The sequence below is a fragment of the Panonychus citri genome, unplaced genomic scaffold (genome assembly GCF_014898815.1).
Source record: "Panonychus citri isolate SS breed McGregor unplaced genomic scaffold, ASM1489881v1 Contig00144, whole genome shotgun sequence".
Lineage (NCBI taxonomy): Eukaryota > Metazoa > Arthropoda > Arachnida > Trombidiformes > Tetranychidae > Panonychus > Panonychus citri.
In genome coordinates this window covers 174,798-194,412 of record NW_026515549.1, presented here as the reverse complement: position 1 = coordinate 194,412, position 19,615 = coordinate 174,798, and the positions used below count along the sequence as shown (strand labels likewise).

Below are 19,615 nucleotides of genomic sequence, written 5' to 3'. Positions count from 1 at the left end.
TCGATTTACTCTGGAAAAGGTAATAGCAAAATCAATTGAACTTTTTGTTGTCGTTTGTTTGGGTAATCAAGATTTTTCCAATTCACTTGGAATTTGCTATGGGTTTTGAATTCAGTTGGTTGCAATTCTCAATTACTTTGATTGCCCTGAAATCGAGAAGTAAATATAAAATTTGTTTACCATGAATGAATTTGAATGAATCAAGAATTGATATTTAGAGTGAAATTCTGCATCTTGAATAACCGTTGAAAGATGTTGGATGAAAATTTAAATATCGGTTTTTATTTCTATTGAAAAATATTATTTTTTATGGAAATACTGAAATCCTGTTCTTCAATCACAATTTATCCTCATCCTTTTCAGCTTTTTCTTGTTTATTCTTTAGGGATTTTTATTCTTAAAATGATGATCATCATACGCATGGCGATGATGATTAATCAATTGAATCGAAGTATTAGTCTCAGATTCCAACGGAAACTATTAGAACATATTCTCGACTTCCTGAAAACTATCGTTGTGTTAACACCCTTTGAATTTAGAGACACGAATGTTACTATTACGAATGATTCTTATTGAGGCGGAAAGAGCTCACACACCATCGAACCAATCATCATGTCGATTATTAATATTATCAAAATAATGAAAGTGTCGATGTTAATGGTGAGAGCATGAGCAAGTTCCATGTAACTTATGCATCGAAAAAGGAAAATTATGCAATAGAATCACTGGTAATTCCTTCATTTCAGCATTTTCATCATTTTTCAACTCCCACCACTTTTTTCTCGTTCTCCTGTTTTCTAATCATCATATTGATAGTTTTCTTTTTCTTTTATTTTCATTTCGAAATTGGAACAAAACTCCTTGAGGCAATAATCAAATTGCTTTGACAATCCGAATAAAAATGAGAATTATTACTATTCTCGAACATAAATCATCCTCATCTTTGACATTCGCATCTTCATCATGTCTTCATCTTCATTCAATCATCATTATCATCTTTATCATCACCTTCGAAGACCTTATAATAATAATCATCAACATTATTCCAGTAACTCGGTTACTTTCTTGATATGATTTGGGAGGATGAGGACTAGAAAGATGAAGATAAAGAAGAGGATGAAGATGATCATCTTTAGTAGATAATGGGAGTCCAGAGGATGGTCAACAGGGAAAAGGTTAATCAATTACAAGTTTATGCGAATGAAGAAAAACAGTTACAATAATCATTATCCTTTTCATTATTACCATTATGATGGTTATTGTTATTACAATCATTCTGATCATCATTTGAATCATCAACTTTGTTATGGTTAATCATCTGGGAAACAAATGATTAAGAAAAGGCTGAGAGTCTTTTTGTTTTTCACTTCATGATAATTACATTTACAATTGATTGATGATTTTTTCACATCTTTGTCTTAATCAGCTCGAAATGTTTTCCTTTGCCAAGCAAAAAATGTATCCAGTTTGTGGTTAAAGAATTAGTTTCATGATAAATTACCCATTGATTTAATTAACATCATTATTGATTCTATTTGTCGATTATTATGTTATCATAATTAACAGTTTCCATTTGTGGCTAATTTGTTTCCATTAATAGTTGGAGGCTTCATTGGTGCAATGATCACTTTCATCACTTGGAAAGGTTTCTTTGGGCTTATTGAAAAGGATTAATTAAGCATTCGTTTAACTTGACAGATTAATCGTCAAACGTGTGAGACATTAATTAAATGCTCAGAATAAACAAAATTATAGATGATACCAATTTATTAAGATTGACAAAGAAATAACAAATTCCGTCTAATAGTTGATATTGAGAAAACTCGAGATGACCTGAAAATAGAAGAATCGAAAATGTTTTAGAAAATTAAATCAAAAAATAAAGAAATTGATTTGAATAAAAAGGATCCTAAAGACCAATTAATCAGAGCATAAGTGAGAGTTATTGATGAATATAGCGAATGGATGAGTAAACCGAGTTGATTATTCAATTGTTGATTGTGTCAATCAACAGATAATTATATTGTTCACTTGATTAATAATATGAGTTAATCGGACAGGATGATGAAAATAGATTGGCATCAATTGTCATTGGGATGAAGAATCTTTCATAGTTTGTTGAAAGAAACTAAGTCACAACTCAGATCTTTTAGATTAACAAGAGCTCCGGCAAAAGATTTTTCAAATTTAGGCAAAGATACGAGTCGAATACTTTTCGAACCAAATTGTCTGATACAAGTTGAAAATTTTTCTTGGTTTCCAGTGAAATAAACATCAGGTAATTGTTTGAAAACGAAGGGATCATTATCTTGGTAAGTGTAACTCTGAAGTGTATCTGGAGCTGTCGGTGCCATGTGAGACCAATGAATAGTTTTCTCCATGATTTCAATTGAGTCTTTTAAATCACTGAATTGGCGAATATTGTCAATTGGTTGGCCAGAATTTCCAATAAAGAGACGAGAGTCAAATGAACCAACATAAGGATTGGTAACTGACCTTATTGCTGAACAAACACTGCTTCGGGGCAAAATGGAAGGATGAATTGGCTGTTGGGGAGAGATGAATTGGTAACATCAGTGTAACCAGGCATGATTTCAATTTCAATGCTTTTCCCTAATTCTACAAGATAATCATCAATTGCTGACATGATTTCCACAGTAAATGGTTTCGATTTTCTCAACCAAGGCTTTTTCAATGTCTCATCTTTGGCCTCTTCCTCAGCACGAACATTTTCTCCAATTAAATTACCAACAATAATAAGACGAATTATTCTAGCGGGCTTTCTATCATCTTCTTCAGGATCCAATAGACCAACCAAATAATCGGACAATAAATCAAGAGAAGATTTCAATTTGGAAGACAAATTACGACTGAAACCAAGCCCAGAAACAAGAAGAACGTATTTATCCTCGTTGGAATTGGGACATTTCGACCAAGGATCTGGTAACATAGGGTAACAATAATCTTCGACAGAGAATTCGTTGCCTTCATCGCTTGCGAATCCCATTAGTCCAATTACAACACCAGTTACATGAGAATCAACGGATAATTTTCCATGTAGTTTAACACATTCATTTTCGTCCTGAAGCATCAGGTAATCAGCATCGTCGATATAATTATCTTGTTGGGTCAAAGGTAAAGCGTCTTGGTTTTCCTCAGAAGCGATTTCCTTCAAAATAGTTGGCTGCTTTGCCATATTCTTGAATAAGACTCCAGTTATGATCACCTTCTGATCAACGTGATCGACCAACTCGCTCATTTTAACGACCTTAGCCCCATCGCCCCAAGTTGATTCAATAGACTTGAGAACCAAAGGTCTAATCGTCCTCAATCGGGCCAAATAGAATGGGAAATATTGAGCCGAAAACTGTTTCACTTTAACTCTGAAAATATCACATAGATCCTGATACTCAACTCGACTTCTTTTCACATGAAGATCACTTTGATTCGAGTCATTAGTCATAATTATTAGAAAATAACACAAATCGATCACAAACAAAAACAACAACAATTGTGAAGAAGCAGATTTTTGTTTACCTTCATTTACCCGCTTTATGCTTTTGTACTTGAGGCGAACGAGAAAAGCATAAAGAGCACAAGCCAATGGGAACATTTCAAGCGAAAAGGCGTCTCATTTGTAAATTCAAATTCTACTGGTCAATGGACGAAATGGTTTCGTGTGGAGATTAAATTGAATTTTCTTGATTTTCACTGGGTTTGCATGGAATACGAAGGAAAAAAAGGGTAAGATGGAAAGTGATATAAATTGTAAATATTTAAATTGATTAAAATGAGGTTTTGATTTCTCATGATTATGATTAGAGCTCTTAAAGTGTAATTTGATTTTTAGGTAAACATTAATATGTAAACAACCACATGTTGAGCAGAAAAGGAATGATATCAAATGGGGTCAACTGAGAGAAATAGGGAAAAGTTTAAAACAAATCAATGCTAAAATAGGTTTTCTAAAGCCAACTCTGAACAAATAATTCGATGGTTAAGTTTAGATAGAAAAATGAGTTTGAATAAATCGACACAAAGGTAACTTTTTCCATAGAAATGATCAGCAACAGGTTAATTAACACTCATTTATGGATAATATTGACAACATTGATTAGTTTTGCGGGCAGTTTTGAAGAATACTTTTGATTGGGCACTCAAATCATCGGATTTAGCCACAAGATCATCCAATTTCTCGCCTCTTTGTAAAAGTGATGAAATGGTCTCGTGTAGAATAATTTTGGTCTCATCAAGATCTCTCTGAAGTTTTGTCATAGCATCAGCTTCTTGTGGATTTTGGTATTTTACAAGATAAATATCAAGAGCATTAAAAGTGATGGAACTAAAAAATATTAGAGAAAAGCAAACAGCGATTAGATTTATATGAGTACATAGAGTTCATATTGTTTGAAAATGAACAATAGATGTTAATTATGACGATTGTCCTTACTCTTCCATAGCACTGGTCCATCGCTGACTTGGAATGGCAGCAGAAAAATCATCAAGGATTTTACTCAATAACGTATGGGCCACTCTATTTGGATATTCTTGGTCAGATATGATGACCGCAGCCAAATTATCAGCTCTCACATAAACATGACATAAATATTCTGTAATCATGAATAATGGAAAATATTGAGTTAGATGTTTGAAACCTCATCAATTATTTACCTTGTCGTTTGACATTAGAGACTCAGAAATATGTTTACCTTGTTCCTTAATTGATGATCGAGAAGCTCTTTCAGACCTATCGACAATCATTTTTGATGTAAATTTCATGAATTCTCCAACACTAGAAAAAGAAAACAAAAAGAGATAAATAAGCAAAATGATTCGGTGGCAATTTAAAAGTATAGTAAATGACAGTATGAAGGCCAAATGGAAAGAGACACAATAACAAGTTTACCTTTTCTTCTGAAAGTACCCAAAGGAACTCAAATCTGAACATGATTTGAGAATAGTTGAGTTCTTATCGTGTTTATAAATCACTGAAATAAAATATAATTTAACCATAATTCAACTGAAATGGAATTAATTTCAATCAAAAAGAAAAATATGCTTACAAAAAAATAGACTAAATTTCTTATAAAAGCAAAATTTTTTCTCAATCAGCTGAGTTGTCACATGGAACATGACATCTGTTAATCAATGAAAGAAAGTCTCTTCTCATAGCGGGCAAATTGTCTGTTCTTTTACTCTTTCGTATTTGTAATAATCGTTACTAAATAATTTCTCTAATTAATCTCCTTTTTAGGACCAACAATTTGTTCCTGGTAAGTGGCTCTCATCTTATTCTCTTGAAACTTTTTATTCTGTTTATATCCTAATAACAACTGTGGTTCTTTGGTTTTTATTGTGATACATCTTGAATCAATTTGCATTAATTACAGAAAAATTTCTTTTGCAGATTGGATCCGGTGAATCAGCTGTTTCTTGTGATCTCTTTCCCTTTGTAAATTATGTCAACTCTCAAAATACTTGCCAGTGGGCCAGTGAATGGCAGACATGCCCTTTTCTTTGAAAGGATAAATAAGGTCAATAAAAAGAATGGGCCATTCGATATGATTCTAGTGGTTGGTTCTTTTTTCTCTGATAACTCGGAAGAGAATCAAGATTGGGTCGATCAAATTAAACGAAAAGAACTGAGTATTCCACAGATTCCTATTTATATTCTGGGTCCACAATCATCCTCTCAAGCTCTTTATTATAGAAACAAAGAAGATGATCAATCAAGTTTCGAAAATGGCTTTGAAATAACGGAAGGAATCACTTTTCTTGGTAGAAAAGGCGTTCTTACCGGTAGCTCTGGACTTCGAATTGCTTATTTAAGTGGAAAAGAATCAGAACAAGTGTCAAACATAACATATACTAAAGATGATGTTCGTAATTTGGTGCAATTGACCGAAAGCTCATCTTCGCCGATTGATGTGCTCATCACCTCTCACTCTCCATCAAATTTCATTAAATATCTTGATTTTATTCCACCAGAGATGAAAACAGTTTCTGATGAAGGATCTGAACTTATTTCGAGGTAAACGATTGTTTTAATTGTAATGTGACTTTCTAACACAATTTTCAACTTCTTTCTCAGACTTGCTTATCATTTGAAACCAAGATATCACTTTGCCGCTGGTCAATACTTCACCGAAAGGCGACCTTATCGTAACCACGTTGTTCTGCAAGAATCCCAAAGACAAGCAACGCGTTTTTACAGTTTAGCTTCTGTTGGCAATGTTCATAAATCTAAATGGCTCTATGCTTTCAACATTTCGCCAAGTAATCAAGTGGAAAGAAAAGAATTGGTCAAACAACCGGAAGGAACGACTGAACGTCCATACTCGTTCTCTGATGATTGGTCTGAGCAACAAACAGCCATTAGTAAAGATCAATTTTTCTATGATGCAAGTTACCAGGAAAGTGACCAACAAACTTACCAACGAAAAGGCACACGACGGCAACATGACAATTTTCAAAGGAACCAAAACCAAAACCATCAACCTCGACAGAACTTAGACGATGGAGATCGACAGAATAAGCGATTCCAGGATGATAGACAACAGTCCCAAATTAAATGCTGGTTTTGTTTAGCAAGTCCTGACGTGGAGAAGCATCTTATCGTTAGTATCGGCGATTTGTGCTACCTCGCATTACCCAAAGGCGGTTTAGTGGATGGCCATTGTCTTATTTTACCTGTAGCTCATTATCGGCAAGTAGCTAATTTCTTTATCGATTCGTCAATATTTTAATTTCTAATCATTTTATCTTTTTAGATCATTTTTGGAATCATCAAACAACAAAGAGCTGGTTAGTGAAGTGGAGAGATTCAAAAAAGCAATCGGTGATTATTATTGTACCAAAGACTGTGTTCCAATTTTCTTTGAGCGCAACTTTCGCACTTACCATTTTCAATTACAAGCTATACCAGTGCCCAAGAATATTACTCAATCAATTGAAGAAAGTTTAATTGAGTTAAGCGGATCAAAAGGATTCAGTCTGAAGCCAATACCTGTTGAAATGGAGCTGAAAGATGTACTTTCCCCTGGATTACCTTATTTTTATATTGAGATTCCGGATATTAAAGTCAAAATGTACACGCAAATTAAGAGACTAGAAAGAAACGCTGACGGGAATCAAGGAAAAGGTCAAGATAATCATTTTCCAATCCAATTCGGTAGAGAACTATTAGCTGATCCAAAGATTCTTAACATTCCGAACCGTGTAGATTGGAAGAATTGCTCGATATCAAAGGAAGAGGAAACCGAAGAGACGAAAACATTTCGTGAATCATTCAAACCTTTTGATTTCACTTTGGAATAACTTTTTTGGACTCTCATCAAACTTTTCTGAGTCTAATTCATAACTTCAAATGGAATGATAGTCACCAGAACAACTGAAATGATTCCAGTCATTCCGATCTTTACTCAACTTTTTCGTCACCGCCAAGTTCTCAATAAATAGCAGCTCTGATATCCTTTTATATAACTTTCTCATATCGCAAACATCATTACAAACAATGACAAAGAACTTTCATTTTAAGATCTTACTAAAAGTGCAATTTTCATTAAATTGAAACCAAAAGAGTGAGAGAGAGAGAGTTGGCTCATAGCAAGTGACTTTTTAATCAACTTATTATGATTCACAAAAAAACATATCAGAATTGGAGATAATATTTCATAGTCTCTAGAACATTATTCAGATAATTAGTAACCTCTTGTAAAGCGAAAGAAGCGAGCTGATTATCAATAGCGCTTGACTTGCGGTGTGTTGATGAGACCGTTTGCAAACTTTTCTCAGTTTCAATCAGCAATTTATTTATCACGTTGTACGGTTTCGTCCATTGGATATTCGAACAATCCTTTAAGTACTTTTTGAGATTTCGTCCTTTGCACTTATATCTCCACGCTACCCAAGCATCGAACCCATGAACTTGGTAAATTTTGCGAACACAATTAATATCATCTGTTATATCGTCATCAGCCAAATCAGCGCAATTAATTGCACAAACGTTTATATCGTTGGGAGGTCCACACCAATATCGACTATTTATCTATTAGAGGAGAAAATTAAATTGATTGTAAATCAATGATTACCTAATTGAATGAGAGTGTTGATGTTACAAGGACACAATTTGTAGTTAACACAGATACGTGTCAATATAATCAACGAAAGGTGTCCATCAATATTAATCCCCACGAGTCAGTAAATACAATTCAACAGATTAGTATCAATTCATCATCATCACAATCATAATTATGCAGGTAACCATTTAGTCATATTGATTTAATTTGATTATCACCAAGATCTATTGACCATTTTAAATTGGGTTCAGATTAACCTTCATCAGGCCCTTATGATTAACTTAATTGCTCAGCTTCTTTATTGATCATATAAAGCTCAATTGTGAATAAAGAAGAAACTAAATTCACCTTGACGATCAATCACAATCTTGTTAAATAACAATCAGTTGATCAGTGATTCGACTTACCTGAAATAAACCATAATCACGGATTCCATCATATTCAGGTTGACTAATTGCTCTTGTATTATATGAACTTTCGCCTTCAATTAAGCAAAGCCAATCAGCTAATTGTGATTCAGGAAAATTAAATCTTGTTAACAGTTCATTTGCGAGTTCACATCGATCATAAACTTTACTCGATGAAAGATCAATTGAAACAATCAAAAGAAAAACAAAACTTAACATTTTGTATTGAATGGAAACTTAATGAGATATGATAAGTTACAAAGAATCGGATTTAATCAAATCTCAAGACTTGGCTGTTCGATTTGCTCGGAAAACTTGAAGATAATTGCTTCAGGCAATTAACGACGATTTAATTTACTTGCTTATCATCATGTTCATGTTGATCATTATGGTTCAGAGTGATAACATCATCATTATTGAATATCGTCATCAGAATGATAATTATAAGACAATGTGATGGTAATTAACATAATCAAGTTTATTCAACTTATTAATTATTGTCAACCAAATCCTAATAATTACCTCTAACCTTCAAATTGATTAAGAAGAGTTAATTTAAATAAAATGCATGTAATTTATATGAAATATTAATAAGCAGAGATTTTGATAACAATAAGAGTTAATGATAACCTTGGCTCTTAATCAGGATTAACTGGTTATCGTTATGATTACTAATCAATTAAATGTTCATAAAGAATTCGAGTTTATAATCAAAAAAGTCATTTCAATTGGAACTATTTTCCTTTCAAGGCAAAATCGAAAGGATTTAATTAATCATAACTGATAAATTGTATGAAAATCGGAACTTAATTAATTAGATAATTATTAGTTACTAAACTTTGTTATAAATTAACAATGATTAATTTAGGAATTATCAATAAGAAGGTTTCATCTGTTAAAAGAATCGAACCTTTTACCTTATTTAATTGTATTGAAAACCAGCAGACAATCTTAATTATCGAAACGATTCGCATCAAATATTAATCATATCATTAGAATCTAATTTATTGTTGACGAAATGAGCGCGTGTCAAGATTACCTTTATCAATGTTTATCCTTTGACCTGTGCCAAAGATTAGTAACTTAAATTGTTAAAAAAAGTTAAACTATAAAACTGATTGTCCGATGTTAATTGTCAATCTAATGTTCATTTGACATTGTACACCTTTTGAATGATGAATGAAATGGTTTAACCATTAACTGCCCTGAGGGCACATTTAGGGGCACTCACAATGTTATCATCATCATCATCTTCTTCTTCTTCGTTATTATTATCATCATCAAATTTTACTTTCTTTTTCTCTTTCTCTTTCTCTTTTTTATCTTCCTCCTCTCGTTATTTTTTCTTCTTCTGTTAGTAAACATGCAAATGCATTTTCTCGGGCACGTGCAGAGATTGTTATTAACAATGTTTCTGTTACTAAATCGATTAGCAATCAGACCACAGACTCATTAAGATAAAAGACTTTAAGTGGACAAAACTAGTCATTAAAATGGGAAAAGGTCGTGGAATCCGTTGGGATTCAATTGGAAAATCACAAAATTTAAAATGTCCAATCTTTGGTCGTTTTCTGATCATCTCATGAATTTGACAACAAATCGAAAACAAACAATTAATCAAATTTCATCGACAATGATTAACTTACTAAACGTAAACAACACGAGACAAAAACTTTCAAATTTCCTGTTGTTTTTATTCACCTTAACTGTTTGTCTTAATTGTTCTTGGTCACTATGGGTCATCTTTCCATGGGTCATTCTTATTTGTTTTAACACTGCAAAGAAAAAGATTCAAAAAGTTTCTTGGCTTATTTACTTGTTATTCTTACCTTTTACTATCTGCATACACAATCAATTCCATAGGTAAGGATGATAAAGATGAATATGTTGACCTTTCCTTTGACTTGACCTACCGTTGGATATTAACTGAGGTCACTCACCATTTCCTTTGGTCATCTTCATCTTCATCTTCATCTTCATCAACTACATGTATTGTTATCACAATTATCTTGTTATTGTTGATTGTTGATTGTTTATACTGATTAAATGAGATTCAGCTTGTGAGGTAAATTGAGTGAGTGAGTTGACAATTCAAGTGACACACAAAAGGTTATTGATTATTTCATTTGATAATCTTTATCTCCTTTGGATTAAGATAAGAAAGTGAGTTACACTTTTTTTACTCATTTTCTTTTACATAACCAAAGAGCCTAAGGAACTTGAAGTCTCATAAATCCGATAAATCACCAGATAGATATCATTGAATTGTAATCAAGCTGTGAAAACAATTACATTTATCACTTCATAAAACACAATCAAACCAAATCAATTGTAACTGTAAAAATAAAAAGTAAAAAACGATCATCTCATTTGTCTTATTTTGATTTTGTTTCAGAATTGCTTATAAAAGTGAAAGGAAATTAGTTTAAATTGTAACCTTGACTCTATTTGAGGATAAGTTTAATTACAATTAAATGTTAGTGGTGATAAAATGGATTCTTTGATTATCGTGATGATAAAACAATAACATCTATGGATTAACAAGGTCATAGAGTCAATGTGCTTATGGTTTGGATATCGTAAGGGCGTTGGATCTGCAGCTGGATAACATTTCTCTCCATCCTCATCCTCATCCTCATTCTCATCCTCATCATCTTCAACTTCATAATTTCTCAATGCGTTGATAACCGTCTATATATTATCACTATAGTATAAACAGTAATAAAATCGCGAGCAAATTGAACACGCGTCTCATCAAAAGACAAAAGGTGAAGCCTCTTCTTGTTGTCGATGTTCAACAAGTAGGTAAAGGGATGGAAATCCGATTGCAGAATAACACAATTAACATATTTCTTTACCTAGAAATAATCATCACCCAAAGAATATCAATTTGTGAAACTTTCGAACATAAAAGAAATATTCTCTATTCTTAACTAGCAATTTACACAGAATTTTCATCAGTTTATTTAATAACTGAAAATAAGGTCAATAGTTAATTGAAAATCTATGTAGATAAAAGATCCAAAAGTAGATACGAAGCAAAATATAATTGAAATTCTGACCTAAATTTTTCATCGACATAAAGGTTTCATCAGTCGTTTCATGTCCATCTTTTCTTAGTTAAATTGATACTCAAGTTACACAAAGATCATTGATTTTTATTTTTTCATTCATGATTGAATTGGAATTCACTTTTCTACTAACCATTTGACAGATTATTAATACTTAATAGTTTTTAATGTCAACAGTAAATGTTAATTAAAATCTACAAATACTACTGAACGAGAATCAAACCAACTTAATCAAGTTAATTATCTTGATTAACTTGACCGCAACTAAATTGAGATTAAATAATTAGCCGAATAAGATTATCTTATTAATAAATTGAGTCTCTTCCAAGCACCCAGAGGTTAAATTATCATGAGTTAATTGTGATAATGATTCCAACTAATCAAATAACCAATCATTAAGGGTGAGGCTTAAAGTTTACATTTGCAATTCATTTCAATTCAGTTCAGTTCATTCATTCAATTGGAGAAAATCAATTCCATCAATTCCATCAAATCATTCCAATGATTCATTTGATTCAATTGATTCAATGACGCGTTTTGTGTTTCATTTGGCGACTTTGGTGATTAAATATTCACTTATTATATCAATTAACTTGTTTACTTGATCAACTATTACAATTTCTCCTTCTGGTGTGTTGATTATTTAAACTAAATGTCAACTAATCATCAACTCTAAACCAAATCGATATCCAATAGAAATATTATTGTGTCTTTTTTTTGAGTTCAATGTTTTAATTAAATGATGAAAATAAGAGACAAGAGATTAATAGAAGAAGAAGAAGAAAAAAGTGAAAGGAGAAAAACAAGAAGAAAAAAAGAGAGATGATTATGTGATGTTAAAGGTGAAGAAGATACAAAGAAGGTAAAAGAGCTTAAAATGCCCCGAGGGAAGCAGGTGAACAAAGTATTCGGACTTAATGTCCACAGTTGATTAGAAATTAAAGAAAACGATCCAACATGATTATCATAATAGTTATCTAATCAATGGCTAATACAAAACCTTTAAATTGTAAAAATATAAGTTTCCATTTGATAACGAGAATTAACTAAATCATTTTCGAACCACAAGTTCAAATAGACAATTCAAATCATTAATCATACGTTTATTTTCATCACCAACTTATTGTCATGATTACAATAGGATTCTAACAAGTACTATTAGAATAACAATTTTAATGTTTCTAATGTTTATCATATTTTTGTCACTTATTCGTTAACTAAAATGACGATGTCCTGAGTCCAATTACTGTCCCTTGGAACACCTGAAATCGACTAATTAAATAGGAATATTTACTTTTTCCCGATGTTCATTCTCGGTCATTGACATCAAACGAAATCAACGGAAAATACAAAATGTCGATAAAACAAAAGTTAAACTGCTTTTTCGAATCAGAACTTATTATTTATTGTGAAACTAAACAATTGCAGTAATTTGATAGGACAGATCAAGTTCTTAATTAGAGATACATAATGATAAAACGGAGAAAATAAAGATGATTAAGATAATGATCAATCTAATTGACAAAAGGCTAAAAGATTTGAAGCTTGTCTATTAGATTAACTAGAAAAATATTCGCCAAGCCTTAAATGCTATTCAAATTATACATTAAATGAACAAATTGAATTTCTTTCATTGTATCCGCACCTTTTTTCATTATTTCCTCAGAGACTCAGTAGCTACATTAATTTACTATTAATCATTATCAACTTCCAAGATAATTGAATCATCATGATTGGAATCATGATCATACTCAGATTACATTATTCGGGTAAACAGAAAGAATCGGACACAGTCGAAAAGCTGTTGGAACATTTTCGTGGCGTTAATCAAATTTGAATTTGATTTAGAAATAGATTAACTGAGAGTGTTACAAAAGTGTAAACAATTAACTAATTAGCTAAAACAATCAGAGATCTTGCTGAGACTGTTGAACAAATTAAAGCCATTTAATTGATGACGGTACCTTCATGATAATGATGAAATGGACGCGTGTTATAAGTGATAATTTTGTTTAATAAGAAAACAAATCACCTCAGGCGATTTCAATTAAAACCAAAATACGGGCCTAATTATGATCAGTGAAATCATCAATGACTTACCTTGAAAAGATAAACAGAAGCGTAAGGTAAATCAATAAGAAGCCAATCTATTTGATTACTGTGGCCTGATTAATTCAATATTGACACAAGATTAAATTGTTACATTCAAAACAAATTTTATCACAGTTAATTAGCTCGAAGGTGAGATATGATTGAATAAATGAAATGCTTCAACTCCAAGCTGATTCTAAGAGATTGATTGAAACTTCGAAATGAGTTAATTGCAACAATTAAATTTTGTTCAATGTTTTATTTTACGATTAGGTAATAATACAAAAACCCGTTTAGACCCAAACTGTAACCGTTTATTGTAATTAAGTGTAACAATTACTAATCGAATCTGTCAATATCTTACCGAGGATTATCCTTGATCCTTAATCAGTCTCAACAATTTGTAAAAGTTACACTTTTTACAATTTACAATAATTAATTTACAATTGAATTCTTGAGACAAGATTTCAATAGTTATAATATAATAAAAATGGCAAATTTTTCATTTGGTAAACGAGATTCATTCAACTTTTAGCTTGTTTGTTGTTGATCATTTGGTTGATCAATTGATTAATTGGTGATTGATTGTCAAATAGTTTTGGTAAATTTGAAGGTCCATTTGTTTACTATCGCTCACAATTAATTGATTATTTACAGTTTAACATTGTCTTTGGGCTTTTGGTTTTTGTTTCTGTCTTCGTGTTGATTTTCTTTGTCTAATTAATGTGACCCGTTTCATTGATGACAAGAATTGTATGAAATTGATGATGACCATTGATCAGCTTTGGATGGTTAACTTATTCACTAGATAGTTAATTATGGCCACGATGAGAGTAATCAAGTCAATTATCTTACTACAATTTAAATTGTTACTTGAGAGTAACCATCGTAAGGAGCATTTGAACAAAATGGTTGATAATATGAATAGTTACATGATTCATATTGATGATTTGTATTGTTGTTAAAATAATCCATGTTTCCATGATGATGTTGATTTTGGTGTTGCTGTTGATTATTGTTGTGATTATGATTGTGGTTAACCTGTTGATTATAAGAAAGAAATTGACAACATTAGGTGAAAGTTGAATAAACATTTTTTAGTTGATTGTTTTTCTCATCAACAAACTGGACATTTAATTGCTGTTCATCATCACCGTAAAATTAAATGTCCAGTGTCCCTTTTAACTAAATCCAATGAACCGTTATGATGATAATCTCTAGTCACTAGCAACTTCAATCAACCGATTAGTTTCCCACAAACAGAAAAAAACAACAATTAGAATTGATTTCATTGTAAGTAATTTAAATAATCTGATTCTCAAGTATTGTTATCATGAAAACATTGTCAACATAATTAATTTCACGAGCGACCAACTGCAGAATGAGATTTAATTTATCATCGATATTTTGTAATTTAAAGGTCAGCGTAATGCAGTTTCATCTATCGTCCAGTGAAGGGTCACTTTTTTACCTGGGAACTAAATTATTCAAAGATCATGCGATCAATGCATCAGCTTAAAGTTAATTAAATTTTACCTTAGATTCGCTACAAAGTTCCGGGTCAACATTTGACCTGATACATGAAATCGACATGTTTTTTGGTCAAAATTTGACCGGAAGTTGAATCCAAAAAACCCTTATCACTATTATTGATTATGTATTTAGTCAAATGATTGATCTAATTATCGTTGAATAACAAAGGGAAATCGAAAACAAAACTAACCGGAAACGTTGATTGCAACTAAAAATCTTGAGAATAAAGTTTTAAATGATGAATGAAGATCTAAGGAAGAGGATGAAATAGACACACCTGAGATCGTAAAAAGCGTGTAGGTAAACAGTATCGTGATAGTGACAGTTGATGTTCATTGAAAATCAAATTACAAAGTCAAATTGTTTGACCATTTAATCAATCGTGAAAAGGTCAATACAAATTAACGTTGGATTAGTTAAAAATCAACAGTTTCATCTAAATTTCAATGAAAGTTGTTTGCTAATATTGGTCAATATTTACGAATCAAGGTAAAGTTCAACACAAGTTATTACCTTTCCTATCATTTCAAGGTTAATTCATTAAACTAAATAATCTAACTGTACTTAACATTAATCCAATGACTAAATATACATTAAGACCCGTATCTTTATCATTATTGTGATATTTTTGTTATCAATTAAGATCGCCTCAGGTAATTTGTTTTACTATCAAGATTGTCACTTGCACGCGTCTACCTAATCATCTTTATCCTAATCACTATGATTTTCTCATCATGAAGGTACCTTCATCAATGAGAAAGTTTCAATGCTCGTTCATGAAAAAGTAATAAAACTTCAACATCATGAAAACTTAGTAATTTACTGAATATTTGAACAAATTATCATCAATTCTCTGTAAATGCATGATTCATTAATCAACTTCTTTCAGTCCTATTTGCTTTTAGTTAATTAATTATTAATTTCTTTCAAATTGTACATTCATAGTTTGTCTTTTGTTGGTATCAATTAATCATTGAGGATCTTTGCTCATCGTTGGCAAAAAGTTCATTGTAACTGAATAATAAATATAGTACATGTAGTTGAAAAGTTTCTTACATTATCATTTGGATTCCATTTTGTTTCAACGATATTTTCCTTATTAATATTATCACAAATCATTTCATCAGGTGAATTTAAAAACATTGTATCTGAATAAATTTCAGTTGATTGTTGGCTGATCAACTTGATGTCAACCGATGTGTCCATCAAAAGATGAGTAATATCATTGTTATTAACGATATTGTTTTCATTGAGATTAACAGTAGATCCAGGGGAAAGGATTAAAGATGAAGCTGATGATGTGGATGATGGGGATGAGACTGATGAAGAAGACGAAGAAGATGAATGGGGTGATGAGGACAATGAATTATCTGAGCAATTAACTGTGTTATTAATATCGAAACCACAATCACTTTCGTTGAGCAGCTCTTGTAGATGGGAAATATATTCGATCGCTTTTTGTAATGTTTTCACTTTGGATAATCTCTTATTTCGGTTCTCAACGGGGACAAATGTTCTTAGCACGGCAAAGGCACTATTTACGGCTTGAACTCGCCGTCGTTCACGGGCATTACGACGAGCAACAAGATGTGCTGGTTTTTCACGATGAGGAATATGCTTGTAGCTGGATTTGCCCATTTTTCTGTAAACATCAACAGAGAGAAACAATAAAATATGATGTGTTAATCTTCATTGTTTGTTCACTGATTAAACAGTAAAAGAGAAACTATTTTAATCTCATTAATCCATGATAGCGACGTAACTAATCGTAAGTTAATCTTATTTGTAGAACATGAAAACAACAAAACAAATAAAATTATCATTGATTGTAGGTGGTCAATGAAGCCTTTTGGTTACCTTTAGGCTAATCCATTGACCAATGGTCAGTTTAAAATACTTTTGTTTATCTTAGGTTTGAATTTAGTAGTAAAACATTTAATTGACCTTTCAACAAGAGCCAAGCAATTTATATGTCATGAGATTGTGATGATTGGTTGAATTGCCTAAAAATTGTAAATTATTTTCTAATTGACTTAAATTACTAATGAAATTTAATCAGTCCAATTTGATCAAAATAAGATACTAATAGTAATGATAATTTAATACATAAAAACATATCAGTGTCTATCTGATTGATTTCAACACATTACAATTTGATTAACAATTTCATTGAATTGCGATTCACATTATCATGAATTATTTAGTGCGCAAGCTTTTTTCAATTCAATTGATAACCTATATTATTAATCTGATGAAATCGACGATAAATTTATAGGGTATTCAATGAGATGAATGATAATATTAATATCAGGATGATGATGATAAAGTAAGAAGCGAAAATTGCGTTAATTATATTGAATGTTGAAACAATTTAGTTGAGGCCTTCATTCATTATCAATGGTTTGCATTGAGGTAAGTAAAACAGTAACATGATTTTGATTAAGATGATGAGAGAGGAAAGGATGATGATGGAAAGAGAGAGGAAGAGAAAGAGACAGAATTAAGGTTGGGCATGAAGATAATCATCATAAGCATGGCAGTAGCTTGATGCCTGAGCCTTTAAGCGATCAGCATCATGGTAAGATAAACTTTTCCTTGATGATTATTTCAATGATCCATCGTGGTTTCGTTAATTGTTGCTGATCATTATATTTTCATATTAATAGTTATCATAATTTTATATTGATATTTAGGCCCTAAATTGATTGTATTAGATTTCGGCAATTATCACTATAATAAAGGAAGGTTAATTGTACCAATTAAGATTTTACATCACAATCAACCTGAGCTAATTAACTTTTCAAATTGTCGTTTTTTACTCAATAAGTTTAGTTATTAGTTAATCAGTTTTAATAACTGCAAGGATTGTAAACAAGGATTAGTTTAGGGAAATTGTAAAGATTGTTATTTTATTGGATTAATTAACTTACTTTTTTGTATCAGCCATTGATTTCTTTGTATCCATTACACAGACAAAATATCAACTTGGAATCAAAGAGAAACAATTACTTGAAGTAGAAGTAGAATTGATTACCTGAGGCGATTGTTGAGGTGAAAATGATACAATGATGAGAGGGCGAGAATCGTGTGTTCACTGAAACATTGTAATCGAGACAATAACAAGAATAAAGTTTGTTCATGAAATAGTTTCTTCTTAAGGGGAAGCTAAAGGTTCTAACGAGGGGAAAGATCACCTTTCATGCGCATTTAAAGTTATCCAACTGAATATTCTGCTAAATGTTGACGCAGCTTAGGCCCAGCCTTCGATCGAACTGAGTTTCCTTCAGTCGAGTTTATAGGAGATGGAAAAGAGAAATTTCCATAGGATTTTCTATCATAGCGACTTCATCTTCATAATCATGTTGGGTCGTTTTCTTTAATTTCTAATCAACTGTGGACATTAAGTCCGAATACTTTGTTCACCTGCTTCCCTCGGGGCATTTTCAGCTCTTTTACCTTCTTTGTATCTTCTTCACCTTTAACATCACATAATCATCTCTCTTTTTTTCTTCTTGTTTTTCTCCTTTCACTTTTTTCTTCTTCTTCTTGTTTTTCTCCTAATCTCTTGTCTCTTATTTTCATCATTTAATTAAAACATTGAACTCAAAAAAAAGACACAATAATATTTCTATTGGATATCGATTTGGTTTAGAGTTGATGATTAGTTGACATTTAGTTTAAATAATCAACACACCAGAAGGAGAAATTGTAATAGTTGATCAAGTAAACAAGTTAATTGATATAATAAGTGAATATTTAATCACCAAAGTCGCCAAATGAAACACAAAACGCGTCATTGAATCAATTGAATCATTGGAATGATTTGATGGAATTGATGGAATTGATTTTCTCCAATTGAATGAATGAACTGAACTGAATTGAAATGAATTGCAAATGTAAACTTTAAGCCTCACCCTTAATGATTGGTTATTTGATTAGTTGGAATCATTATCACAATTAACTCATGATAATTTAACCTCTGGGTGCTTGGAAGAGACTCAGTTTATTAATATGATAATCTTATTCGGCTAATTATTTAATCTCAATTTAGTTGCGGTCAAGTTAATCAAGATAATTAACTTGATTAAGTTGGTTTGATTCTCGTTCATTAGTATTTGTAGATTTTAATTAACATTTACTGTTGACATTAAAAACTATTAAGTATTAATAATCTCTTAAAGGTTAATTGACTTATCGACTCACAATTAATGTAAGTTACAATATTAGTTAGCATTTTTTCAGAGCGAAACAATCAACTTACTGTGGTATTAATTCAGCTCAAGATTTATTCTTAATCTGAGCTCGTGCTTCAGAAATACGAGTCTTCCTATTCTTATGTGTTAATTGGATTTTATTCTTAATCACAACAATAATCTACATGGAATCATGAGTTACAACAGTTAATTGAATTTCGATAAAATCTTAGCCCGTATAT

General features: G+C 31.5%; 5 protein-coding genes across 5 annotated transcripts; 1 reads left to right on the top strand and 4 right to left on the bottom strand.

The window, feature by feature from the left end:
* Nucleotides 1–1,161: 1,161 nt before the first annotated feature.
* On the bottom strand, nt 1,162–3,613 carry LOC128396590 (DNA polymerase delta subunit 2-like). The gene is given in 2 exon segments (XM_053357201.1): nt 1,162–2,557; nt 2,560–3,613. Coding segments are annotated over 2 exon segments (1,503 nt in total). The 3' UTR covers nt 1,162–2,108.
* Nucleotides 3,614–3,760: 147 nt separating this feature from the next.
* LOC128396593 (synaptobrevin homolog YKT6-like) lies at nt 3,761–5,100 on the bottom strand. The gene is made up of 4 exons (XM_053357204.1): nt 4,907–5,100; nt 4,710–4,792; nt 4,451–4,610; nt 3,761–4,342 (listed from the first exon to the last, which is right to left on the bottom strand). The coding sequence occupies exons 1-4, from the start codon at nt 5,011–5,013 to the stop codon at nt 4,090–4,092; spliced, it is 603 nt and encodes a 200-aa protein (XP_053213179.1). The 5' UTR covers nt 5,014–5,100; the 3' UTR covers nt 3,761–4,089.
* Nucleotides 5,101–5,122: 22 nt separating this feature from the next.
* On the top strand, nt 5,123–7,482 carry LOC128396589 (CWF19-like protein 1). The gene is made up of 4 exons (XM_053357200.1): nt 5,123–5,273; nt 5,408–6,031; nt 6,092–6,706; nt 6,771–7,482. The coding sequence occupies exons 2-4, from the start codon at nt 5,460–5,462 to the stop codon at nt 7,315–7,317; spliced, it is 1,734 nt and encodes a 577-aa protein (XP_053213175.1). The 5' UTR covers nt 5,123–5,273; nt 5,408–5,459; the 3' UTR covers nt 7,318–7,482.
* Nucleotides 7,483–7,595: 113 nt separating this feature from the next.
* LOC128396592 (lysozyme C-like) lies at nt 7,596–8,991 on the bottom strand. The gene is made up of 2 exons (XM_053357203.1): nt 8,486–8,991; nt 7,596–8,047 (listed from the first exon to the last, which is right to left on the bottom strand). Exons 1-2 carry the CDS (start codon nt 8,702–8,704, stop codon nt 7,652–7,654), a joined length of 615 nt encoding a protein of 204 aa, XP_053213178.1. The 5' UTR covers nt 8,705–8,991; the 3' UTR covers nt 7,596–7,651.
* Nucleotides 8,992–13,894: 4,903 nt separating this feature from the next.
* Nucleotides 13,895–18,718, bottom strand: LOC128396591 (achaete-scute complex protein T4-like). The gene is made up of 3 exons (XM_053357202.1): nt 18,111–18,718; nt 16,237–16,822; nt 13,895–14,688 (listed from the first exon to the last, which is right to left on the bottom strand). The coding sequence occupies exons 1-3, from the start codon at nt 18,143–18,145 to the stop codon at nt 14,509–14,511; spliced, it is 801 nt and encodes a 266-aa protein (XP_053213177.1). The 5' UTR covers nt 18,146–18,718; the 3' UTR covers nt 13,895–14,508.
* Between the last annotated feature and the right edge of the window lie 897 nt (nt 18,719–19,615).